Raw genomic sequence first — 24,885 nt, forward strand, 5'->3', positions numbered from 1 at the left:
AATCATGTGGCATGCCCGGGTTCGACTTCACGACTTTAGAAAGTTTTCAAGGTTCCTCGAGGGGTCAAGAGTTTGCAGCATGATATTCAGCTCGTTGCCAATGAGAAATCAGTGTCCATGTACTGTCCGAGTTTCTCCAGGGCCTCCCTGAGCACTTCGGTATGACAGACGTAGCCAATCCTCACGTAGCCTGCGAAGTCCTTCCCGTGGCCGAAGCACCTAGACCCCGGGACAAAAAACACCTTGGTCTTGTTGAGCACGTCCAGACAGAAACGGACGTCGTCGACCGGCTTGCCCTCGCGAGTAAACCGGATAAACGCTGTCGTGCCGGCGCTGGGCTTGACCCACGAACAGGTGCCCTTGTACTTCTCGACAAAGGCCTCGAGGAGAGCCTTGTTCGTGTTCGCAAGCGCGACGTTCCGCCTCAGCAAGGGGCCCCAGACGGGCTTCGACAGCGCGTAAGAGGCGATCTGGTCATCGATCTGCGACACGCTGATGGTGGTGTAGTCCCGCGCTGAGGCGACCGCCTGGATGATGCCCTTGTCCCGCGACGCGATCCAGCCGATGCGGATGCCAGCGAGGGCGTAGGACTTAGACATGGAGCCCGTGACGACGACCTTGTCGTAGCCGAATGCCGTGACCGGGGGTGGGATATGGGAGGCGTCGTCGCCGTTGTCAAAGAAGTCATGAAACAGGGGTCGGTAGACCTCGTCCGAGAAGACGATGATGTCTCGGGCCTTGGCATAGGCGACGATTGAGGCAAGGACAGGCTCCGGGATTGGTGCGCCCGTGGGGTTATTTGGGTTGTTGATGATGATCATCTGGCGGGTGGACGAGAGGCTTGGTTTAGCGACGCGGGCTCAGAGTGAGTGTGGTAGCAGTAGACGGACCTTTGTGTTTGGCTTGGCGAGGCCGTCGAGCTCGCCGACGTCAGGCACGAAGCCATTCTCCCTCCTGAGCCTCCACAAGGAGACGTCGGCGCCGAGACTCTCGGGAACGCCGTAGAGCTGCTGGTATGTGGGATAGACGCAAATGACATGGTCGCCGGGGCCGACGAGGGTGTATAGCAACAAGAAGTTGGCACCAATGGCGCCCTGGGTGATGAGCACGTCGGCCTCATCGAGCAAATCGGGGGACGACGAGGCGCGGTGGGTCGGGCCGGCTTGGCTGCCACAAAGCGCGGCGACCCTCCGACGGAGCGGGACGGAGCCGCGGATGGGGCCGTAGACCAGCTTGGTGGAAAGGTCGACGGGGCCGGACGCGCGCTTGTCCTCGGAGAGGGCGACCAGGTCGTCGACGGAGACGGAGGCGGCGCAGGTCTCGGCGATATTGAGGCAGCCCGGGGTGGTCTCGTACTCGTCCATCCATTGCTCGACCTCAAAAGCTGCTATCCGGACCATTGTGGCGGGGGCAGGGGGTGCAAAGGAGCGTGCCGTCTTGGTGTGCCTACCTAGGCGGGGGATGTGGCTGGTCGGATTTGTGTGATGTTAGAAGATAGTAGGTAGAACGGCCGGAGAGACTTTGTGACGGACGGCGCTGGGTTGAATTGATACAATGCCAAGGCCAGAGGTATCAAGCATGATAACCTTCTCGCCGTCTCTCGCAGTCGCTTCGACCGCTCGTGGAGGGCTGGGTACGTATCATCGCGTATCAGCAAAGGCAGAAGACGGAGCGGGCACGTCCCAGAGACATCGGACTCTACAGCGCCCGGCGGGTTCCCGAGTTCAGCGAATGTCAAAGACCCGTCAACAGGGCACGTAGAGGGCCGGGCTGCCACTCGGAAGACCATCCGGAGGGGGCTTCCGAGGGCACGGATGCACGGGATTGTTGGAGAACAAGCTGAAGTGAAGCAATGTTGCTATTTGGGGACGTGTCCTCTGACTGCAGCTTGAGGCATGCTCATCAGTCTTTGAGACTGAGTAAGTGTATTGTGTAGGTACTTGGAGTGCTGGGTAGGTGTTTGTGTAGGTACCTCGACAAGTTAGTTGGTACCTAAGGTGGGTGTGTAGACTGCTGGAGGCGGCCCTGCTTCCCCAATCCCCACAGACTTTCCCCAGCTGTGGGTTTTGCCCCACGATGATCTGGTGCCATGATCGGTGTCAGTTGTTACATGTCCGTCAAGACGAGTGTTTGTCGATTTTCTGTTCAAGGCAATATGGCACGATGGCGCCGAATGCAGTGGACTGTTGGGGTCGCCCGCCAGCCCATTATCGCTCCGCCGTTCTGCTAGTTGCCGTTGTCCGTGCCACGGTGGACGGTTGCTCCGCGGCCGGTTCCCCGGACAGCAGGGACCGGAAGTTGAATTGTGGCCGCCCATCAATCGGATGGAGACAGGGTGCGTCTAGGAATTAATGGTGGACGGCTCGCAGTCACTGCAACCATGAGTTCGTAACAAGTAAGCGGTCGGTCTGCAGTCAGTCAGTCAGTCATTGACTCATTAGCAGTTGTAGTGGTTGTGCTTGTGCTGGACTTTGCGCTTAGACCTGCGGCATGCGGTGCATTGTGCCGTTTCAATGTTGACGTTACTGCTGGTAGAGATGATGAGCGAAGCGCAATGCTCTCATGGATCTCGGAGCTCACTCCAAGCGTCTTCCCTGCACCCGGAGACACAATGCTTCAGCCACCACGACCATCACTGTTGCGCATTTCCAACCAGTGCAGTGGGGGCACTCAGCGTGTCAATCAACCAACCAGCGCCCATGGATTCAACCTGGGGCTGTGTGCTGCGGCTTGTACGGGCCGACCCCCTCCAGACTGGTACTCGCCTACACGTGCTGTCGATTGCGCCAGAAGCACTGAAGACTGCCTTGGTTGCTAGCTGCTGCAAAGGTACCTACGTAAGCTTGGAACCCGCTCAGTAGCAGCATCGACGTAATGAAGTACCAGAAGGCTAGAAGGTCGACATGTATTATTGTACCTCCAACCGGCTAGTAGGTATGCTCGGGAAGCATCCGTAGAAAAGACCGAAATAAAGAAACAAACGATACTGGCGTCCCAAAGAATGACTACCTATCAAGTACGGCTTTTGGAAAAACGGCAATAGCTTGAGAATAGAATTATAGAGAACCCGGCCGGTTCTTCGGTGGCGCCTCCTCCATCACTTCGGTACCTTTGGCCCCCAGCCCACCCACCCACCCGCACTCGCACCCGCGTCTGTTGTCTGTTGTCCGGCCGCCTGTTCTGCCGCAGGCCAAGAGCTTCTCCTCCTCCTCCTACTACTCCTCCTCCATCCTACCTCTCTACCTATCTAATCTCGCCTCGCCTTGCTCTTCCGACACGTTGCGCCGCTTTGCTGCTGCTCCTACTGCTGCCACTGCTCTGCCCACCTCCGTTCGGCCCCGTCATCCATGTTCTCACCTCTCTCTGGTCTCTGAAGCCCCGTCTCCTCCTTCAACATCGACCACACCTCATCCCGCCCGTCTCTGCAAACCCATCCGCTTCGAATCGGTGTCTTTCTCACCCACCCAAACCGCCCATCATGGCTCCTCTTGCCTTGAGGAGCCTCCTCATCGGCGCCTTGGCTTGTCTTCCTGCCCTGGCTTCGGCACAGCGCAACTACTCCACCGCCGATATGCTGCGTGCGCAGCTGACACTTCTCGACGACCGGCCCTCCGACTGCCCGCCTTGGTGAGTGTTTTCTTGCTGTCGCGCTTCCTTGTTTTCCTCGTGTCCTGTCTGTTGCTTTGCTGCTTTGCGCCATCAAGGTCCAAATACTGACAGATTGCCCTCGTCACCCAGCTTCAACTGTCTCCTCCCCGCCCACAAGTGCACACAGTTCGCCGGCTGCAACGATTATACAGGCAAATGCAACTGTCCCGAAGGCTTCGGCGGCGATGACTGCCTCGATCCACGTACGCACATGCTCTCTTTCCCCTCCGCCGTCCTGTCGCACAACCTTGGCGCATCACTGACACAGGCGCTGTAGTGTGCGGATCTCTGTCCCGTGGCGATAACACCGATAGACCTCGACGAACTGGTGACTCGTGCCAATGCGACGACGGCTGGACCGGCATCAACTGCAATGTCTGCACGAGCAACCTGGCCTGCGACGCCCTTATGGAGACCAAGGAGGGCGGTGTTTGCTACCAGAATGGCGAGGTCATCAACCACAACTACCAGATCTGCGATGTGACCAACAAGAAGATCACCGATCTTCTTGGCGAGAAGCGCCCCCAGGTTACTTTTACCTGCAAGAAGGAAGAGGGCAACTGCGATTTCCAGTGTAAGTTCTCGTTTCGCCACCTACCTTCAACCTCGTAAGCTAACCAAACCGACCCCCCACGCCAGTCTGGGTCGACGAACGCGAGTCCTTCTACTGCCACTTGAACGATTGCTCCTCCACCGCCGACATCAACGACAGCCAGAACAGCACCGACTACAAGTGCAACAAGATCGAGTGCAACTGTATCTCTGATCGCATGTTGTGTGGCGAGAACGGCTCCGTCGACATCAGCGACTTCCTAGTCGAGGAGATCAACGGTCCCGCCGAGTTCCAGTGCCTGCAGAAGAATGGAGGCGTCAACAACTGCGCCTTCAGAGAGCCTGCCATGGACGATCTCATCCTGTCCTTGATCGGCGACAGCAGCATTCAGCTGAACTGTCGCTCCGGAGAGTGTCTCTACCACACCGAAGTCCCCGGCTACGAGCGACCTGTCAAGAAGATCAACACTCCGCTCATCGCCAGTGTCATCGCCGCCTGCTCCCTGTTCGTTGTCGCCATCATTCTGTTGACTTGGTACCTTTCCCGCCGCCAGTTCAAATACGGCGCCATCGTGCTTGACGACTCCGACGACGAATCCTTGAAGCTCATGGCCGACCACAAGCCCGCTTCTCTCTACTTCGAGAACGTCGCCTACGACCTCAACGGGAAGCGCATCCTGAACAATATCCAGGGCATGGCCCACCCCGGTGAGGTCACCGCCATCATGGGCGCCTCGGGAGCTGGCAAGACCACCTTCCTCGATATTCTGGCCAGGAAAAACAAGCGAGGACAGGTTTCTGGCGATTTCTACGTCAATGGCGAAAAGGTCACCGACACGGACTACAAAAACGTCATCGGCTTCGTTGACCAGGAAGACACCATGCTGCCTACTCTGACTGTCCACGAGACCATCTTGACGAGCGCTCTTCTCCGTCTGCCCCGTAACATGGGCCGCGCCGCCAAGGAGCAGCGCGTCTTCGAAGTCGAGAAGCAGCTCGGTATCTACCATATTCGCGATTCCTTGATTGGCTCCGAGGAAGGCAAGGGCCGTGGCATTTCTGGCGGAGAGAAGCGCCGAGTCGGCATCGCCTGTGAGCTTGTCACGAGCCCCTCCATTCTGTTCCTGGACGAGCCCACCAGCGGCCTGGACGCCTATAACGCCTTCAACGTCATTGAATGCCTGGTTACCTTGGCCAAGAACTACAAGCGTACCGTTGTCTTCACGATTCACCAGCCTCGGTCCAACATTGTCGCCCTCTTCGACAGACTCATTTTGTTGGCGCGAGGTGGCGCGGTCTACTCGGGTCCCTTTTCTCAGTGCCAGGCGTATTTCGACCACATTGGTTACTCTTGCCCCCCTGGCTTCAACATTGCTGACTACCTCGTCGACCTCACGATGCACGCGGGCGCTACCACCTCTGAAGATGATGGCGCCATGAACGCCGACGTGGCCAGTTTAGGCCCCAGCAGCACCACCGCTGTCAAGTCTATCGCCAGCATTTCTGGCGGGTCTATCAATGAGGACAGTGGTGTTGAATCCTCTTCATCGCGCCCCAAGAATAAGCGTCGGGACTCGGTCAAGGTTCGCCAAGAGCGAGAGCTCTTCACGCGTCGCAAGAACAATGCCGACACTGCTGCTTCATCGGACGCCGGCGGAGAGGACGTTGGATCTTACAAATTGCAGACCCAGCCAGGCCTCGTACCGTCCATCAATGTTGAGGACCCCCACGACCTTCCCCCTGCCGCATACGTTGGAACCGACTTGGATGTCCTGATCCGCTCCTTCGCCGAATCCGACATTGCAGGCTCCACGCACGATGAGCTTCAGCAATCCATCAACGCCGCTCAGGGTGCCAACGGACAAAACGCAAACGGATACAACCCAGAGGGGCCGAACATCCACATAAGCGCCATCGGCAAGGGCTACGCTCGCGTGGGCTACACCCGCCAGTTCATCATCCTGTCTCAGCGGACCTGGAAGAACCTGTACAGAAACCCTATTCTTATGTTGACTCACTACGCCATCGCGATCCTCCTCGCGGTTCTGTCCGGCTATCTGTTCTACGGATTGACCGACGACATCCCAGGGTTCCAGAACCGTCTGGGCCTATTCTTCTTCCTGTTGGCATTGTTCGGGTTCAGCACCTTGACCAGCTTGAACGTCTTCGCTACCGAGAGGCTCTTGTTCGTCAGAGAGCGTGCCAACAGCTACTATTCACCCATCACCTATTTTGCGGCCAAGATCCTTTTCGACATCATTCCACTCCGTATCATCCCACCCCTCCTCATGGGCGCCATCATCTATCCAATGACGGGCTTGGTCCCCGATGCCGCCCACTTCTTCAAGTTCATCCTCGTGCTAGTCCTGTTCAACTTCGCAGCCGCTGCCATCTGCCTGTTCATTGGCATCATCTGCAAGGACGGCGGGGTAGCCAACTTGATTGGCAGCTTGGTCATGCTATTCAGCTTGCTCTTCGCCGGTCTGCTACTCAACCACAACGCCATCCCCAAGGCTGCCCTCTGGCTCCAGATGCTCTCCATCTTCCATTACGGATTCGAGTCGCTCATCGTCAATGAGGTGCTTCAATTGACCCTCGTCGACAAGAAGTACGGCCTCGACATCACCGTCCCGGGTGCCGCCATCTTGAGCTCCTTTGGTTTCAATAACGACGCCCTGTGGGCCGACGTCGTCAGCCTCGGCACCTTTGGTGTTGTCTTCATCATTCTCGCCTACGCCGCCATGCACTTCCTTCTCGTCGAGAAGAGGTGATGTCACGTCTATCCACCCCGACGAAGTCAGCATGTAGGTGCTTTTTTTGGTATACAAACAAGTGTACGAGTACGGAAGCGTCATGATCACTTACTCGAGGCTTATGGCGGCTTCGGTCGATTTCAATAGAGATTCCACACAGAAACACATACAAACAATTCCTTTCCCAATGGCAATACTTTGCCAATGTCCATATGGGGGGTTTACTTCACGGCGTTGGCGGGGGAATTCTCATGTCATGATAGTTTTGAAGTTGGCTGCTTCTTTTTAATGCTACAAAGAATTGATAGTAGTACAAGTTGAATTGCGGGCTCCGGGTGACTTGAGCACCCCGACTTTCATCTAGTATGATGGGGCGCGCGAAGACGTGATGACGATGATGTCTAATCCAAACCACGACAACTTCCAGATGATGAGATTTTACAGGGCCGATTTACACTTTTTGGGGGTGAGGTTTGATGCAATCCGCCGAACGAAGCCAATTCCGAGGCTGGCCGGCAGACCCATTTGTGTGGCGAGACACACTGAACCAACTCCCTTTACTCCATTTTTCCGCCCGTCAACTCCTCGGCGATTGTCTTCTGCCTTTTCACAGTCCTGTCCTGTGCGGTCTGGTGGAAGTCGATGGCGCGCTGCTGTTTCCTCAACATGTCGTCCAGCATGGTCTTGACCGTCGGCGGCTGTCCCCAAACGTCCCAAGCGTTGTCCGAGTCGTGGGCCATGGACTTGCCCTGGCGCTTCCAGAAGTCCTCAGAAAAGAGCTTGTCGAGCTCCTTGCCCAGCTGGTCCTCGGAGACGATAAACTTAGAGGCGTTAATGTACAGCTCCATCAGCGCGTCCTGCCGCGCCTCGCTCTTCTGCTGGGCCAGCTTGGCCGTCTTGGCCTTGCTCTGCTGCGCGCGGGCATAGCGTTTGGGGTCGAGTTCGACAGCGGTCGTCTTGACCAGGGAGGAGAGCACGGAGCTGCGGGTGAGACGGTCATCCCAGCGCTCGGGGGCCACGGCTGCGCGCTGGTGGTCGCGGAGACGGCGGTCCCTGATAGCAGTCTCGGCCTGGACACGCTCCTGCTTGCGCTTGTAGAGGCCCTGCAGAGCCATGCCGAGGTTCTCACGGCGGATGTCGGCCATGCGGCGACGGTGCTCGAGACGCGAGCCGAGCGGAGCGGGCTCCTGTGAGCCTTGCTTGGTAGGGAGAGGCGCCGTCTCCTTGAGGTATCCCGGCTGCGCCTTGCGGTCGGCCTCCTTGCGCGGGAAGACGTCGCGGGGCGTCGGGAGGGTACCCTTGACGACGGGGGGTTTCTCCTCGGACGACTGAGACTGAGGCGGCGTCGGGACCTGGATCCAGAGGGGGGATTCGGGGGGCACTTTGAGTTTCGACGTCGTGGTCGAGAATGGTCGTGTGAGGTTGATCTTGGTCGGTCTAGCGACGATGGCCGCCTGGAGCCGCGTCAGTCGCGAGCAGGAGCATCTTGATGACATGATGACGGCAGGACAGCGTTTGTCACGACACTGGCGGCACCGGGTATGAAGGGAGAGACGACAACGGCGGCGGCGGCAGCGGCGGCGGCGACAGCGCTGAGGAGGGGGATGGGAGTCGTTTCGTGGCGGCTTGAGATGCAATCAGCGTGATGTTGGGATCATGGACCTGAGAAATTCTCGAGAATATCCAGGATTGGATAGATGCACGGTCTGGTGTGGTTGCTACAGGGGGAAACAGGTCGATGGGGCAGCTTGAATTGGCGTCTTTCGCAGTCTCTAGGCTCGAGAAGGATGTGGGAAAGGGCCAACACCGGGGGTGAATTTGAAGCTCTAGCTGTGGATGCAGATTGAACAGCCCTTATTGGTCTATCGGCGCTACGGCGCGAGCACGCGCCGAAGTCTCCAAAAAATTTCAACGACTCCACTAAAAAATTCCCAAGCGGACCCCACCACCGCAGAAGAAAGATCTTTCTTTACAGCGCGCGCCGCAGCTCCAACCTCCCTCTCTCAATCCTTTCTTACAACCTCACCGACTCCAGCTCCTTCCCAGTCTCTCGTCCTACCTTCCCACTCCTGTCAAGCCTTTTCTCTTACGACTGGGAGAGTTCGCGGTCACCAAGATGGGAACCGGAAAGAAAGAGGCGAGCCGAAAGGTTCGCCAGGGCAAGACCGGCGATGGCATGGGCAATGTCAAGGTGAAGGGCGAGAACTTCTATCGGTATGGTTTTTCCCTTCTGAGCAGGACGACGCTTGAGATTCAGTGACGGGCGGCTAACGTAGCGATCACAGCTCTGCCAAGCGGGTGAGGCAACTCAATATGTACAAGGATGGCAAGCCCCAGCGCAACGCCGACGGCGAGATCACCAAAGCCGCGTCGTACCAGAGCCGAGATATCCCTACCGCCCGGATCGAGCCCAACCGCAAGTGGTTCGGCAACACACGCGTCATCTCCCAGGAGAGCTTGACTGCGTTCCGTAGCGCCATGGCGGAGAAGGCCGCGGATCCCTACTCGGTCCTGCTGAAGAGCAACAAGTTGCCCATGTCGTTGATCAAGGACGGTTCAGAGACCAACGGCCTCAAGAAGCACCAGGCCAAGATGACGATTGAGACTTCTTCATTCGGAGATACATTCGGTCCCAAGTCGCAGAGGAAGCGCGTCAAGATTGGCGCCGGCTCCATTGCCGACTTGGCCGGCGAGGTCGACAAGGACCTTGACAGTTACAATGACCGCCTCGACCAAGCCAAGCTGCTCAGCGGAAACTCCGGGGCCGGCCCGGACGGCGAGGACGAGAGTCATGTCACCATGTCGATCGAGCCCATCTTCAACAAGGGTCAGAGCAAGCGTATCTGGAACGAGCTGTACCGCGTGCTCGACTCCTCAGACGTTGTTATCCACGTTCTGGACGCTCGCGACCCTCTGGGAACGAGGTGTCGAAGCGTCGAGAAGTACCTCCGCGAGGAGGCGCCCCACAAGCACCTCATCTTCGTCTTGAACAAGACGGACTTGGTGCCTACGAGTGTTGCTGTACGTTTATCCCCCTGTCTTTCTCCCTTGCCATCTCTCCCCGAACGAAACCCCAGTGTCTTTGTCAGGAATCCTTTCGCACATCCGTTGCCTCCAATGAAAGGGTCTCCGTTAAACACTGGGAAAATTGAGGGCCGTCTCGCTGTCCTGGTTTTCGGACCAGGGCTGATGGGGTCCGTTTTGGATCTCCCATCATGAGATGGAATTGCATCACTTTGAGTTGAAGTCTGCCAGTGCTCTCCCGAGCCTCTCCATGGCGGTATTTCTTAGTAGCGAAGCATACATATCTTCAACACCATCATGTGTTTTAACTTTGGGTTGCTGCAGAAGCTGACTTAACCCAGGCCCGTTGGGTAAAATACTTCTCCAAGGACAAGCCTACGCTGGCCATGCACTCTAGTCTGACCAACCCCTTTGGTAAGGGTAGTCTGATTGAGCTCTTGAGACAGTATGCCAAGCTTCACAGCGACCGCAAGCAGATCTCAGTCGGTCTCATCGGCTACCCCAATGTCGGCAAGAGCAGTATCGTCAACACCCTGAGGAGTAAGAAGGTCGCCACCGTTGCTCCCATTCCTGGTGAAACCAAGGTGTGGCAGTACATCACCCTCACTCGCAAGATTTGTCCGTAGCCCCTCACCCTTTGCTCATCTATCGTTCACATGCTGACTTGACTTGACTAGACATGATTGACTGTCCCGGTATCGTTCCGCCGTCGCAGACTGACACCCCTCAGGACTTGCTCCTCCGAGGCGTTGTTCGTGTTGAGAACGTCGACAATCCGGAGCAGTATATCCCAGCTGTCCTCGCCAAGGTCAAGACGCACCACATGGAAAGGACATATGAGCTCAAGGGTTGGAACAATCACATGGAGTTCCTTGAGATGATTGCACGAAAGAGCGGTCGTCTGCTGAGGAAGGGAGAGCCCGACCTGGACGGAGTCGCCAAGATGGTACTCAACGACTTCATGCGTGGAAAGATCCCTTGGTTCACTCCTGCTCCTGTCGAAGAGGAGGGTGCAGAGACGAGCGAGGGCATCGAGGGACGTAGCGGCAGACTTGGTGAGATGCCTCAGAAGCGAAAGCGCGCCGCAGCAGACATGGCCGAGAGTGTCGCCGACACTTCTATGGGTCCTTCTTCTGTTGGCAGTGACAGCGACGAGGAAGAGGACGGCGACGAGTTTGAAGGTTTCAACTCTGGCGATGACAAGCCCGATGGTGATAAGTCCTTGGGTGAGGCATCGGAGGGTGTTGAAGACGATTCCGACGACATGATACCGCTCGACGAAATATCAGACGATGACTCAGAGAGCGAAGATGGCGGTGACGGGGCGGCATCGGAGACGAGCTACAACACGTCCGTCAAGGCCATCTCGGACCGCAGTGCCAGCAACGCCTCCAAGAAGAGGAGAAAGACCTGAACTCATCAGGCCACAGTCTGCTAGACGAACATCTTTCGCTGCGACGCCGAAGTTTCGGCAGCCTCACCTGTGAAGGTGGGAACATGGCCAAAATTGGGACTGCTGACTCGAGAAGAAGAGGGAGATTGCCCTTCGCATTCGGTCGGACGGCCCAAGAAGAACACGTCCCGTTGTTGTCAGCCGTGAGATGACGGGGCCGTTGAAGGTCCAGCTGGGACACGCCTGTTCGGTTACAACCCTGATTTGTTTCCAGATACTGAGGCTGTTATTGTCCGGCACCCGAGTGCGGCTCTTCCAGGCTTGTGTGGCCGGGGATCCCTGACGCGTGTCTTCCCGCGTGTTTCTCCAGTTGAGCACAGACTTCCAGCCGCGAGGGGGTTTCCCAAACATTTCTCTTCTCTCTCTCTCTCTTGTCTTGAGGAACCGAGCATGGCGTTATAACCGTATGATACCCCCATTATGTTGTCTTGAATGGCGAGTTGCCATCTATGGAAAGCTGTCCCATTCTTCAACGTGCCTCTTTCGGAGACTATAGCCGCCAGTCCTTTCGTTCCCCGAACTCTGATACAAAAGAAAGGCAAAATCATAGAATACCAAACAACAAAAAAGGATGACGACCTGGTGATCGTTAGTCGGTTAAAATATACACTTTGATTCAACCGATAAAAACTTTGATTCCTTCTACTCCGCGTTCTTGCGACTACTTATGTTGCTATCGCCACAAACCCCGCAGTCGTTCGCTTCACTGCTTTCCCCCTCCCTTACGTCGTTGACCCTTGACGGAGTCGAAACATCAGGCGACGGCGAAATCGGGATTCGACGACGAAGCCATTTAACCTTCGGCAGCGTTTAGGTTCGTCGTCGCAACTAAGGAGTGAAGCATGAGAGTTTGTTGGTGTCTCTCCTCGAGCTTCCGTCTCAACCAGGTCCGAATGACGCCCCAGCTTCCTCCCCTTCGTTCAAAAGTTTGTTTCTGCAAAGAATTTCTTCCTTCCTACTAGCGTGGCGACGAGGTTTCTCCTCGTTTCGTCTAGTGTACAGTACTGTACCGTACTGTGAATGGCCTGCTCTATCTTGGAAGCATCCGGCCTACCGATCGCAGGGTATCGATCGTCTGAAAATGAGTCGTGTTCATTCATAACCTTTTTGACCGGCACACCTCTCACCACAACGACTGACTGACGATTCCGGGAACACACCTCCGGCCATACAGCTCCGACCTCTCACCCCCAGTTTCCCTCCGCAAAATCATGTCGAAGAAGCGGCGTCGCCTCCACGTGTACTCAGTACCCAAAGTTCCGATTTGCCGTTTCTGCCTTGTTTTTCCACGTCGACACCCTTGTCCCCCCTCTTCCTGTCGTTCTCTTGCTCCTCAGGGAACGCTTCAAGCTTCACGGAAACACCCCTCTCTCTCCGTTTTCTGCTCTTCCTTCTCCCCCCCTCCATTCCCCCGGATGTTTCTTCTCCCCATTCGTACCATGTCTACTCCATTACTCGAGCATTCGGCTCACGGATAACGGACTAGTCATTCACTTCGAGGATACTTTTTTTCTCACGTTGTCGTGTCCGTCGAAGGTCTGTGTGTGTATGTGTGTGTGAGTTGAGCGTATGGGGGCCGTGTCGATTGCCCAACCCCTCCTCATCCTCATTCGCATCTCTAACCATTGAGAGAAGAGAGAACGTCGGCAAACATTCAAGCTTTGAGGGGGTCTAGAAAGCATAAAACCATGAAGTATTCCTTCCGCTGGTGCTGACGTTGCTTCCCCCTCGTTCTGTCTCTTCTTCACACCCTCTAATCTGATGGTTGTCCGAAACTATCTTTTTCTACATCGGAGCCAAGAGGATCAATAAAGTCTTGTCGCTCTCCCCCAACCCATTCATCTTTTCCTTTTCCTCGAACTCGGGCCATCCGTTGCATCGATTCTGTTCCTGAATCTTTTCCTTGGCCGAGTGACGTCTGTTGTCATCCCCTTTATTCCTCGCTTCCACTTCTCTTATACCGTTCCGAGGCTAAGGCCAAAGTCGAAAAAAGACAGACACCCACGATGCGTCTCTCTGTAGTCACCGTCATATCCCTGGCCACGAGCTCTCTCGCTGTGGCCTTAGTGCCCAGGGAATCTAACAACACATTGGTGGAACCAAACCACAACCCCGGAGGCGGAGGAGGAGGAGGAGGAGGAGGTGGTGGTGAAGGTGGTGGAAAAGGGGGTGACAAATCCGCCAAACCCTCTGCCACTCCCACTCCCACCGGTGGTCCCGGCGGCGGCGGCGGCGGCGGTGGTGGTGGTGGTGGTGGTGGTGGTGGTGGCGGTGGTGGTGGCGAGAACCCTCCCGGCGGCGGAGGTGGTGGTAGTGGCGAGAATCCTCCCGGCGGCGGAGGAGGTGGTAGTGGTGAGAATCCTCCCGGCGGCGGAGGTGGTGGTGATGGTGGCGGAGAATGCAAAGGAGGCGGAGGCGGAGGCGGCGGTGGTGAAGGTGGTGGAAAAGGGGGTGACAAGCCCGGCAAGTCTGCCATGCCCTCTGCCACTCCCACCGGTGGTTCCGGCGGCGGTTCCGGCGGCGGAGAGTGCAAAGGAGGCGGTGGTGAAGGTGGTGGAAAAGGAGGTGACAAGCCCGCCAAGTCCGCTAAACCCTCTGCCACTCCCACCGGTATTGGAGGCGGCGGCGGCGGCGGCGGTGGTGGTTCCGGCGGCGGAGAGTGCAAAGGAGGCGGTGGTGAAGGTGGTGGAAAAGGGGGTGACAAGCCCGGAAAGTCCGCCAAACCCTCTGCCACTCCCACCGGTGGTGGAGGCGGCGGTGGTGGTGAAGGTGGTGAAAAAGGGGGTGACAAGCCCGGCAAGTCCGCCATGCCCTCTGCCACTCCCACCGGAAAAGGGGGTGACAAGCCCGACAAGCCCGACAAGCCCGGCAAGAACCCCGGCAAGAACCCCGGCAAGAACCCCGGCAAAACCCCCAAGAAGAAGTGCGGCAAGCTTCGGTTGAAAGCCAAGGGCTCCGTCACTGGGTGGATCGGCCAGCTTGAAAGCGGACAGCTCAGGATCGGTCTCAAGCCGGTGAGCTTCCGCTTGGAGAACGGGCAGATGGTCGACTCCAAACGACGCGGCATGTGGTGGACACGTAAGTTACCCGCCCCTCCTCTCTTTTGCTTCTTTCCCTACGGCCATGGCCCATGGAAGCTGACAACATCGCTCCTCAGCCCCTACCGAGACGCTCCAGTGCGACCCGGGCCAGAAGCCCGACAAAGGCTGGGCGACGGGCTGTGACGGCCAGTTGATGTTCCAGAACCAGACCAAGTTCTTCCAGTGCGAGGCCGACAACCAGACTTATAACCTCTACAAGAAGGACGACCAGGGCGTCAACTGCGGCGAGGTCACATTGCACATGACATGTGGCCGCGGAGGGGGCGAGATGCCTCCCGGCGAGATGCCTCCTCCCGGCGAGATGCCTCCTCCCGGCGACATGCCTCCACCTCCCGGCGAAATGCCTCCACCTCCCGGCGACATGCCTCCACCTCCCGTCGAAGGGGGCATGCCTGCCGCCCCTTCGAATGGAACCCAGTCTCCCACGAACGGAACTCAGGCCCCTTCGAACGAGACTGAGGCTTCTCAGAATGCTACCGGGTCGAAGCCGCAAATGCTCAGGCTATGAGCTTTCTTCGAACCCTGTCGGCTCGAAAATCTGGAGACATGTGTTCTCGAGAAGAAAAAAACACTCGTTACTGATTGACTGCAGCCTATGAAAGAAGTCCACCAGTCTCGAAGAAAAAAAAAAGGCGGGGGTCGTCTTATGTCTTGGTCCCTGTTAGTTTAGATCAAAGTCCGGGCTAGCGGTTCCAAGGCACTTTTCTTTTGCAAATAGTAATGACGGAAAAATAGTTTCCTTTCTTGTACCCAGGTTGAATAGACAAACATCCAGTACTTATTACATGCCCAAGGTCGAGGCCATCCGAGACCCTCCCTCGTCCGAGTCCCAAACCTAGGTCCAGCAAAGCCCATAACCCCCCTAGCCTGCCTGCCTTGCCTGCCTGTCCTAAAGAGTCGGGCTAAAGATTTCTCGTCCCAACTCTACTTCAGTCGGAAAAGTCCAAGTCGCAATACTCGAAGAGGTCTCCCTCGTTCGGGATGCCCAGCGTCTCGTTCGCCTCCTTCATCCAGTAGGGCGTCGGGCCCGACTTCGTCGTGGAAGGCGGCGCCTCCTCCTCCAGCAAGACGTCGTCGTTGCCTTCGCCCAGCCTGGCACCCATGAAGGCGTCCTTGCCACCGGGCTTGAAGGCGCTGGGCAGAGCCGGAGACCACTTCTCCAGCAGGACGTCGTCGTTGCCCTCGCCGAGTCTGGCGCCCATGAAGACATCCTTGCCGCCGGGCTTGAAGGCACTGGGCAAGGCTGGGGCTTCCTTCTTCTCCGCCTGCATGCTCGCGTTCTAGGCGGGGCCAAAGATCCAGGCGGCGGATTGGGACTCCTCGAAACCCTTGAACTCGCCATTCTTGCCCCACATGGCCTTGCCGGTGTTGGAGGGCTCGATGTTGCGGATGTCCTTCTTGGAGAGGATATCGCGGGTGATCTCACCATATTCGGTCCGCTCCTTGTAGGCGATGGGCTGCGGCTCGCCGGTGTAAGGGTCGATCAGACAGATGAAATCGCCAATGTCGAAGGGACCGCGGTAGCCATGGCGGACGGCTGCGCGTGCGTTGGCCAGTTGGCTGGCGACTTTCTCGGCCTTGGATACAGACTGTTCATTGGCGACAGGGTTCGCATTGAGGGTCTGAGGTCCGGGCTGAGAGGTTACGAAGGGATCGTCCTGAATCAGCGAGGAAATCTGGTGGCGAGGGATAGGGGGGCCGGGTCTGCGAGGGGAAGGGAGCGGGACGACGCTGGCGGCTGCTTCGCCAAGTTGATCCTGGTCTTGGTCGACGCTTATGGTCGAGTTGGTTCCAGGGACTCTCTCCAGAGTCGAAGACGGCGGAGGTCCGACGTTCTCAAGGGAAGACTCGACGGTCGGGGGGCTGCCCGACGTGACTTGCTTCAGGGGACTCGGAACGTTGACCACGCTGGCTCGTCGGTGCTTATCGGTATCTGATGAAAGAAGAGTCAGTGAGATGACAAAAGAAGTAGATACCAGATGACTCGTTGATCAGGAGGATGAAAATGATGAAGGTCGACCCAAGCTGATGAAAAGGGGTGAAGGGGTAAGACTCACGAAGCTGCGCGCGAACAAGACGCTTCTGTCCGGACGAGGCCGCAGCCAGCATCGGATTCTGGGTCGGATCGCCGCTTGGACCAGTCTGCATCATGTCGGCTTGGAATATTCAGTAAAATAATCCAGTGCGCGATGTCGAAAGCTCCGGATAAGACTTACGAGACGAATTCTGCGGAGCTGAAGAGCCCATGTCTGGAACAGTAGGGCCCATAGGCGAGTCGGTCTTTTTGCCTTCCATCTCTGCTGTAGGTAAGCATAAAAGCATTGATTCATGGGAGGCATCTCTTTTCTTCAGCAAGGGAAACTCACTCGTCTGACGTTGCGTAGGTGAAAGTGACGAAGCTGAAGGTGAAAAGGCCAGTACCGGAGTTGTTTCTGCAGTGAATAGAAAATTTCAGTTAGAATTGTTATGATTTTTTTTTGGTTGGGTAGTCGTCTGGGTGAGATTTACGCGAGAGGTGCTGAGTATTCATGGCACTCAAGTCCGCGTTCAGACGCGTTGTTGCTGTTGTTGTTGGCTGGGTCGGCTGAGCTCCCTCGGCTGTGGTCGTCTTGAACGTGGAATATGCAGCAGCTGGAATCGGTCAGTATGTATTCCATTTCGTAAAAGTCAAGCCATCTTATGGGAAACAGCAGGTATCAAATAGTTCCACGTGTTTATCTTAAGGCTTCTCGAGCTCACCAATATTTTGAGCTCCCACCGCCGCAGAACCGTCAGTAAGGTCGGAATCAGACGCAGCCATGTATGATTTTCGAGGCGGCTGAGCTTGGGGAAGGTCTTCCGCGTCTCCATAACAATCCCTGATTCTGAGATCCTGAAGCTTGTCGATAGATGTACCCAAGCCATTACCGCTGTTAATATCGCGGTGCTGAACCATGTTCTGGGTGCGCCGCCGATTGGGTATGACGGGCCTGCCAGCGACTTGACCTGAACGACGCCGCTTCTGCGCTTCGGCTCGCGCCGAGTAGCTACCGAAGCCGTCGTCCGTACCTCCCTGAGAATGGGCACCGCCCTCGGAAGGGTCCTGAGGCTGACTCATGATGACGGAAGACACTGCGAATAGCTGATCGAGGGAGCGAGTATCGCGAAAGGTCTAGAACCGGTTTGAGTTCTTTGTGTTCGAGAGTGATTGAAAGAGAGATTCTTCCCTTGAGATTTCTTTGTGAGATGAAAAGACTTCTCTCTCCCCTGGCGGCCCTTCAGATTTGTGTAAAATGGAAGGTAAAGAGGTCATGGTGAATGAGTAGCAGGGGGGAATAGAAGACGAGGGTGGTTGACAAAGACGTTGGCCGGCGGGGAACCTCATGGCATTGCAAGACGTGAGTGATAAAGATCTTGAAGAACATTAGGGGCTTGTATGTACTCTGAGAAAAAAAGATCTGAGGCTTAGGATGCATCGTTAGGCTGTAAATAACCAAAAGGGGCGTACAGATGGGAAACTTGATGTAAATATAAGGGCAGCTTGAAAGAAACATCTTTCACATCTCCCAGCCAGTGTTCGTGATTCCACTAAACCTGTCGAAGTCACAGTCACTAGTGTTCTGTAGACCATCGTAATACATCTAAGTAGAAAGAGGTGGGCAAAGGGACAAGAAAGGAGGCTAACGATGATGACTTGTCCTCCAACCTACACCATCATCTAGAAGAGCAATGCTTCATTATTCTTGGGGAGTACATACACTCTCGCAAGGTTGCTGAGAGGCAACGATGGTGGACTTGAACGAGGGCACCCCACGGTTACAGCCTTTTGGAGCAAAGATTCCCATTTGAAGACATCTTTCTTCGGATGGGTTGGCTCTGCAATTTCCGTCCATCATTCAACGGTGTCATTATCTATGGTAGTATGAGGAACCACGGGACATGCTGTTGACAGTTCCATATGTTTTGCCTAGAGCCGAAATCGATATTCCCGAGCGAGAATAAGCGCTTCTGAAAAACCCAGTCTCGTTTCGACGTAGACAACATTGCCCAATGAGGCCATAGACATGAGTCAACCCGAAGGCCTCAAGTGCTGGTGGCGAGTATCTTTTCCTTAGCTCGCGGCATTTTGTATGCATTTTCGGGAAACCTTTTTGACCAGGACTTTCATTGCGGACCACATAAGAAAAAGCTTGTAGACCCTTCTGCCCGAAAAGCCATGAGATTCGCTCTAGGGTTCCGCTGTCTGATGTTGCACAAGAAGTACATGAGGTGAAGCCTCGATAAGTGGTGCGGGGAGCCAAAGGCTTTCTGCTGGCTCAGAGAGCCGATAGTGAAATGAGCGTGTTGAGTAGCGGATTATTTGAAATCACTGACAAAAAAGACCCATGAGAATTAAGATTAGTCGAGGGTACATTAAGAAACAGGGGGTCATGAAACAAGTGCTCTTTCCCACGCGATCATTATCTCTTCAGGAGGTCTTCAACCTGTGAGGTGATGTCGACCATGGGGAAAGCTGACCTATTCCCGGCAGTCGATCCCATGACAGGAGGGTCCGCAAAGAACTCCTCAACCATGTAGATACTGCTGCCGACTTGCACTGCGGCAGTAACAGTGCCTCCTTGTGCCAGAGGGGAGTCATTTGGCACGGTGCCTAGATGCTCTGCTGACTGCCACGACCCATCTTTAGAGCGCAGGACGGTAATTCCCTTGGTGTTTTCGGCCACGAGAAGCACCCTGTTGCCGTATACTGGCGGCAAGTATATAGCGTCGGTCATAGCCAGTGCCGTGTTCGGCGATCTAGGGACAAGCACGGGACTGCCTTTTTCGGCTTTCATATCGAACCGATAAAGTTCGAAATCCTCGTTGCTGTTGGAGAGAAGAATGTTCCCAGTTGCAGCGAGCCCCGAGAAGCCGATCTTGGTGTGGTTGACTTTCGCAGGTAGATACCAAGGAACGACGGCAGAGCCCTCGCGGTCCACCTTCAAGATGGTTCCTGGAAACGAACCGACGATGTATGTGTTTCCGCGTGGGTCGTGCCCAATGTCCTGGAAGCCAGCGTACTGGCCCTTGGACACAGAAGTAATGTTTTTGTTCCATAGCACCCGCTTCTTGGCAGCATCGTACTTGATGATAAAGTTGTCGCCCGATATGTCTCGCCCACCTGTGTTGAAAGGTGCAGCGGCATCGACTACGATGGAGACGAGCTTGGTATGCGGATCAACTTGCACGCCGCCTATGTGTAAGCTGGGATTATGCGTGATGCCATCGAACATTATGATGTCAATCGTCTTTTCCTTATATGGATCGTAAACGGCTACGCTGGCGTTGAACAAGGACCTGACAGTTGTTTCAGCAATACTACTGCTAGGCTTGCCAGAGGAGACGTACCCAAAGTATAAGATGCAATTTTCAACGTCCCAGTCTGCATTTTCGGGATAAAGTTGGTATTGCTGAATCGTGAAACTCCCCTTTTGGATCGGGGCGCATTGTCTCGTCGGTTGTGGCGTGCCCTCGACAAGCGACAGCTTGACGAAGATGACAGCCAGGACACCAGTCCAAAGAGCCAGAAGATCCATCAAGGCCTCAGTATAACGTCTGCGGCGATGGAGGCAGCCACCTTTCCTGAATTGTCAGAGAACGTTGTGAAGCGCGGGCGGTTGGCGAGGCCTCGTTGCAGATCGAAGGGCTACTGCCTACAGAGTATTTATCATGTTAAACGTTGAACTGGAAATTGCGAGTTCGATAGCCAGCGTTTGTTCAGAAGCAGCAGAATGCCTGCAGAGAAAAGCTGCCATTGTTACTCTCTTGCTTTATGTGTCTGCGTGCCTCGTTATGGCGGCAAGCAGCCTTAAATGGCGTGGAGACTTCAGGCACAGTCCCTGAATGATAAAACTCGGCAGATCAGAAAGCTTGTCCGAGTGTTTGGTGTGACAGGGGGTTCAACGTGTCGACTTCGGCAACGGCAAGACGTTCACAGCTCGATATTGGACGAGGTGAGATCGGTTCCAGGACCTTGACTAGACGTGCTGTTTGTTGCCTGCGGCATCCATGTGAATAGTGAGGAGATGTTGCTCAGTGCATGCATTACAGGGCCCCGCGCTCATTGTCATCGTTTTGTGAGTTCGGCATAGCGATCTGCAAGCATAGCAGCCATCGAAAAGGACAACGACAAGGTCCTACAGTCGAGATCCAGAAAGGTTGATGGTGGCTCCAGCGAATAATATCTCTGCCGGCAACGCGCTGCAACGTGGGACGCAGGGATGTGATCGCCTAGACTAGACTACCTACACAGACGTTGAGGGGCCATGAGTGGTGAAGTTGGTCCAGGAGCAGGCTCACAGCAGTCCTTCACAGCAGTTGGCTCGTATGGCCTGGTTGGGTATGACTTTCATGTTCCTCGGGGATTGGCAGGGAGACGCCATGCTGAAGTTGAGTCAAAAAACGAGTTCCTTCCCTTCAATTGTCAATCCTTAGTTAGGTACCTACCTAGTTAGGTAGGTAGATAGGTATTGCAGCTCACAGACTGCGCTCAAAAATACGTACCTTGCTCTCTGAGGCGACCGAGGACCCACTTAGTGCACCGGTTAGACTCCAGCCGCTTTCGCCGATCCAGCCCCCATCAGGACTGCACTAATCTGCAATCAGTAAGGCTCAAAGCAGGTAGTTTCGTGCTGGTCCACTCTGCGCTAACATGTCAGGCCGCGAGGTGCTTTGATCCAACACTATGCGTTATGATTCTCGGCCATCATTTTCATACTCATTCTTTTGGTTGTAGACGACACCACCAGCCGACTCGATTTCTCCCATCACTTTGATTGAAACAATCACTATGTTGGTTGTGCAACCCTCTTGTACCGTTTACCACACAGCTGCTCTTCTACAGGCAGGGTAGCCTTGTTGTCCCAACTCAACTCGTCATCGTTCAAAACTATCATGATTATGTGACGTAGGCCTTTGCCTTATCTGGCTTTACATATCCCCTCATTCAATGCAGAAATATGTACAAGTAGGCCTTGAAACTAGTTTTTTAAAGAGCCTACATGCATGTAACAGTAAAACACTTGCCCAAACGTCCGTCGGCCCTTGCTTCAGATAAAGCGCCATGTCGACCGAGGAATGGATCGTCTACCTAGGTCACAGGTTTTGTCGTCACATCGGCCCAACTCATCACGGCGCTCTGACTGTACACGCATCTTATGAATCGATGTCATGTACCACGACAATCAGTTGGTTACAAGCCTTTTCGTCTGCCCATGGCCGGGTTCTCGTGCCGCCATTGTTCGTCCCGGAGCCTGGAGTGCCACAGCATATGGCCATCATCGACGTGAGACTCCCTTGTTCCTGATGGAACTCCCAGCCATATACGGTTATCCACTCGAGAACCTCTCTCCCCTAGGGGGACGGGGGTTAAAGCTAGCAGGATGCGCGCTCCTTGAAAGGCTTGTTCCTGTGAGTGGTCGATCGAGAACAAAAACACCGGACGGCCCGTCCCATGCACCTTGGTGTAATCGACTAAACAACAATAGCAACACTCTGCACTGTACTACCTAGTACCTAGGTATTTGGATCTTTTATTTACGGTCCTTCTTTTTCGATGCACAACAGCAACGGCGCCTGCGGGCTGACACGTCTAGCATAGCAAGCCCAACGCGATGCAACGTCAATCTGAGTCTGGCGCCGCTTGACCCTGCCTTGCCAGCCACTGGAAGGAGGCCAGCGCCTAATCCAATGTTCCATCCCAAGACATGGCGCAACGACTCAATGCTACCACACTGAGCAGGCTTATCGTGTGACTCTTGGGATCATACATATTTCGTCTGTTCTGTCTCGTCTCATTATCTTCTGGTGGAGGGGGGCTCGCTACCCTCATCCTTCCCGCTCAACTCACCCCTGCGTCTTTTCATCCTTGTTTCCGGTGCCTTCATCGTAAAGTTCACAGCCTTCGTCAATCGGAAACCTGCAATTCCAGTCTGATTCCACCTCGTTGACCCCGAGAACCGGATTTTCTGGACGTTGAGGCTTCGAGATGAAGAGGACAACGCCGCGGGACAGAGTTGCCGAGTCGGCCTTCGCCTCCGACGACGAGACGGTTGTCGTGGTTCAAGATGGCGTTGCTCTGAACGCTGCCGGTCACAGGGATCAACTCAGACGCCAATACGGGTTTCTTGGGCTTGCCAGCATGGCCCTCACCGTAGACAATGCCTGGGTAGCCCTGGGCTCTTCCATCTCTGTGTCAATTCGTAAGTACAGGCTGGGCCTCGCAAGGTGAATCTCTGAACGAGCCGGGATTGATCTAGTCAACGGCGGACCACCCGGTATCATTTATGGCCTCCTGGTTGCCGTCTTCTACTATACTCTCATTGGCCTGAGTCTGTCAGAGGTGCGTCCGCCCCAACCTTTCAACCCCGTGCTGCGGACAAACTCCTAACGCATCGCCATAGCTCGCCTCGTCAGTACCCACAGCCGGCGGCGTCTACCACTGGGCGACTATCGCAGGAGGTCCTCGGTGGGGCCGAGCACTCGGGTTTTTCACCGGCTGGATCAACTTCTACGGCTGGCTGTTTTCGCTGGCATCCCTGCTGCAGATCTCAAGCAATGTAGCCGTGAGCATGTACGCCGTCTGGAACTGGGATCACTATGTCAGCCAGCCATTCCACGTCTACATCGGCTATCTCATCACTCTCTGGGGGTCGGCCGCCTTCGTGGTCTTTGCCAACAAGTACGCACCGTACACTCAGCATGCGGGGATGTGGTTCGTCTTGATCGGCGGCGTCGTCACCATCATCGTACTTGCCGTCATGCCTAAGCAGCATGCGACCCATCACTTCGTGTGGGCATCTTTCGATGAGAATAACGCTACAGGATGGTCTGGCGGCGTTGCTTTCCTGCTGGGCGTTCTCAACGGTGCCTTCACGATTGGCACCCCTGACTCCGTCACCCACATGGCAGAAGAGATGCCCCATCCCAAAAAGGACCTTCCCAAAGCTATACTTCTTCAGATATTTCTTGGCTTTCTGTGTGAGAAGATCGAGAACTGACCTTCTAAACGTGAGCTGACGTATAGCAGACGCTTTCTGTTTCGCCGTTGCGCTGTCGTATGCCATCACCGACATCACGGCTCTCCAAGGCGGCTTCAACTCATTCCCTCTGACCAACATTTATATGCAAGCCACTACCAGCTCGGCTGGTATTCGAAGTCCTGGCGCGGCCTTTGGACTCTTGTTCATCATGCTCGGCTGTACTCTGACGTGTTGCGTGGGCCTCACGTTGACGGTGGGCGAGCCCTTTCTTTAAGTGCTGATAACGAAAGCTCGATTATGCCAATAACTGAACACCCGCCAGGTATCGAGAACGTACTGGGCCCTTGCCCGAGATAACGCGGTGCCCTTATCCAAGGTGTTCGCGCGAGTCAATACAAGCCTAAGCTGCCCCGTTTGGGCAACCTTGTTCGTTTGTAAGTCACGCTCACGCCTCTCGAGGACCTCGCCTCCAAAACACTGACAAGACAGGTGTCGTCGCAACCGGTCTGGGTGCCATACCGCTCGGCAGTTCGGCAGCTTTCCTGGCACTGGCGGGCTCGTTCATAATCCTGACATCTGTGTCTTATGCTATTCCATTCACCGCCAACATGCTCTCGGCCCGGAAATACTTCCCGCGAGGGCCGTTCCACCTGGGAAAGGCCGGGAACATCATAAACGGACTCGCCGTCCTCTTTATCGTACTGTTTGATGTCCTCTTTTGTTTTCGTGGGTCTTCCCTTGCAATAATGCATCATTATCATTATCATCATGCTAACGGGGTAACCAGCTTTCGTGCTGCCGACGACGGAAGCGACCATGAACTGGAGCGGTGTCATCTTGGTTGGCACAGTTGCCATCACAGCCCTTTGGTGGATGGTGCATGCGGCTGAGAACTATCCTGGCCCAAAGGTGATGGACTTGTACATTACTACCGACGGCGTGGCGTCAACAATCACAGTAGCAGACAGGGCTGGGTTCACCGCAACAGAAGTCAAGGCAACAGAAGTCATATAACACACCCACAGTTGATGCGTTCATAGCTATAACAACGATAGAAACGATGGCTTTTAACCACAATGGAAGCGACGGGGATAACGTTCAAATGGTAGATCAGCCAGTGCAAATTACCAGGCAATATGAACTGCCAAGTCGTTGGGACTCCATCGATGTTTTCTTATCATTTGAAGCCCTCTGAGCATTTAATCACCCAGTCAAGTATATTTTAGGAGATCCTGAACGCTACGCAGATCCTTCCCTCCCTGCCTGAAGCAATCGCCACCTCGGAGGGTTATTGCGATCTATCCAAGTGGCCGAAACTGACCATCTACCTTCCCCCAACGGACAAGAATTCCGCC

At 55.2% G+C, this 24,885-nt stretch overlaps 9 protein-coding genes across 9 annotated transcripts; 4 read left to right on the forward strand and 5 right to left on the reverse strand.

The window, feature by feature from the left end:
* Positions 1-86: 86 nt before the first annotated feature.
* On the reverse strand, positions 87-1,609 carry CDEST_12816 (Putative aminotransferase, class-I, pyridoxal-phosphate-binding, aminotransferase, class I/classII; the record flags this gene model as incomplete). The annotated part of the gene is made up of 2 exons (XM_062928972.1): positions 891-1,609; positions 87-821 (listed from the first exon to the last, which is right to left on the reverse strand). The coding sequence occupies exons 1-2, from the start codon at positions 1,398-1,400 to the stop codon at positions 87-89; spliced, it is 1,245 nt and encodes a 414-aa protein (XP_062785023.1). The 5' UTR covers positions 1,401-1,609.
* A 1,869-nt stretch (positions 1,610-3,478) lies between these two features.
* CDEST_12817 (Putative EGF-like domain, AAA+ ATPase domain, ABC-2 type transporter, transmembrane) lies at positions 3,479-6,971 on the forward strand (the record flags this gene model as incomplete). Its single annotated transcript, XM_062928973.1, has 4 exons — positions 3,479-3,627; positions 3,739-3,851; positions 3,926-4,222; positions 4,288-6,971. 4 exons carry the CDS (start codon positions 3,479-3,481, stop codon positions 6,969-6,971), a joined length of 3,243 nt encoding a protein of 1,080 aa, XP_062785024.1.
* Positions 6,972-7,379: 408 nt separating this feature from the next.
* CDEST_12818 (uncharacterized protein) lies at positions 7,380-8,716 on the reverse strand. The gene has a single exon (XM_062928974.1). The coding sequence runs from the start codon at positions 8,447-8,449 to the stop codon at positions 7,511-7,513; it is 939 nt and encodes a 312-aa protein (XP_062785025.1). The 5' UTR covers positions 8,450-8,716; the 3' UTR covers positions 7,380-7,510.
* A 224-nt stretch (positions 8,717-8,940) lies between these two features.
* CDEST_12819 (Putative nucleolar GTP-binding protein) lies at positions 8,941-13,636 on the forward strand. Its single transcript, XM_062928975.1, has 4 exons — positions 8,941-9,167; positions 9,239-9,974; positions 10,319-10,595; positions 10,655-13,636. The coding sequence occupies exons 1-4, from the start codon at positions 9,070-9,072 to the stop codon at positions 11,389-11,391; spliced, it is 1,848 nt and encodes a 615-aa protein (XP_062785026.1). The 5' UTR covers positions 8,941-9,069; the 3' UTR covers positions 11,392-13,636.
* Positions 13,637-13,867: 231 nt separating this feature from the next.
* CDEST_12820 (uncharacterized protein) lies at positions 13,868-15,456 on the forward strand. Its single transcript, XM_062928976.1, has 2 exons — positions 13,868-14,508; positions 14,588-15,456. The coding sequence occupies exons 1-2, from the start codon at positions 13,905-13,907 to the stop codon at positions 15,037-15,039; spliced, it is 1,056 nt and encodes a 351-aa protein (XP_062785027.1). The 5' UTR covers positions 13,868-13,904; the 3' UTR covers positions 15,040-15,456.
* A 1-nt stretch (position 15,457) lies between these two features.
* On the reverse strand, positions 15,458-15,803 carry CDEST_12821 (uncharacterized protein). The gene has a single exon (XM_062928977.1). The coding sequence runs from the start codon at positions 15,800-15,802 to the stop codon at positions 15,461-15,463; it is 342 nt and encodes a 113-aa protein (XP_062785028.1). The 5' UTR covers position 15,803; the 3' UTR covers positions 15,458-15,460.
* Positions 15,804-15,811: 8 nt separating this feature from the next.
* On the reverse strand, positions 15,812-17,628 carry CDEST_12822 (uncharacterized protein; the record flags this gene model as incomplete). Its single annotated transcript, XM_062928978.1, has 4 exons — positions 15,812-16,464; positions 16,589-16,687; positions 16,748-16,831; positions 17,271-17,628. 4 exons carry the CDS (start codon positions 17,626-17,628, stop codon positions 15,812-15,814), a joined length of 1,194 nt encoding a protein of 397 aa, XP_062785029.1.
* A 1,342-nt stretch (positions 17,629-18,970) lies between these two features.
* On the reverse strand, positions 18,971-20,086 carry CDEST_12823 (Putative WD40/YVTN repeat-like-containing domain superfamily; the record flags this gene model as incomplete). Its single annotated transcript, XM_062928979.1, has 1 exon — positions 18,971-20,086. The coding sequence occupies one exon, from the start codon at positions 20,084-20,086 to the stop codon at positions 18,971-18,973; it is 1,116 nt and encodes a 371-aa protein (XP_062785030.1).
* Positions 20,087-22,536: 2,450 nt separating this feature from the next.
* Positions 22,537-24,647, forward strand: CDEST_12824 (Putative amino acid/polyamine transporter I; the record flags this gene model as incomplete). The annotated part of the gene is made up of 7 exons (XM_062928980.1): positions 22,537-22,750; positions 22,808-22,890; positions 22,952-23,528; positions 23,578-23,783; positions 23,853-23,964; positions 24,020-24,256; positions 24,318-24,647. 7 exons carry the CDS (start codon positions 22,537-22,539, stop codon positions 24,542-24,544), a joined length of 1,656 nt encoding a protein of 551 aa, XP_062785031.1. The 3' UTR covers positions 24,545-24,647.
* Between the last annotated feature and the right edge of the window lie 238 nt (positions 24,648-24,885).

Source organism: Colletotrichum destructivum, chromosome 8, assembly GCF_034447905.1.
Source record: "Colletotrichum destructivum chromosome 8, complete sequence".
Taxonomy (NCBI): Eukaryota; Fungi; Ascomycota; class Sordariomycetes; order Glomerellales; family Glomerellaceae; genus Colletotrichum; species Colletotrichum destructivum.

Coding starts and splice junctions, on each gene's coding strand:
- CDEST_12819 (XM_062928975.1), top strand. CDS start 9,070: ATGGGAACCGGAAAGAAAGAGGCGAGCCGAAAGGTTCGCCAGGGCAAG. Junction 9,168..9,238: donor AAGGGCGAGAACTTCTATCG/GTATGGTTTTTC, acceptor TAGCGATCACAG/CTCTGCCAAGCGGGTGAGGC. Junction 9,975..10,318: donor TGGTGCCTACGAGTGTTGCT/GTACGTTTATCC, acceptor GACTTAACCCAG/GCCCGTTGGGTAAAATACTT.
- CDEST_12818 (XM_062928974.1), bottom strand. CDS start 8,449: ATGTCATCAAGATGCTCCTGCTCGCGACTGACGCGGCTCCAGGCGGCC.
- CDEST_12820 (XM_062928976.1), top strand. CDS start 13,905: ATGCCCTCTGCCACTCCCACCGGTGGTTCCGGCGGCGGTTCCGGCGGC. Junction 14,509..14,587: donor ACGCGGCATGTGGTGGACAC/GTAAGTTACCCG, acceptor ATCGCTCCTCAG/CCCCTACCGAGACGCTCCAG.
- CDEST_12821 (XM_062928977.1), bottom strand. CDS start 15,802: ATGCAGGCGGAGAAGAAGGAAGCCCCAGCCTTGCCCAGTGCCTTCAAG.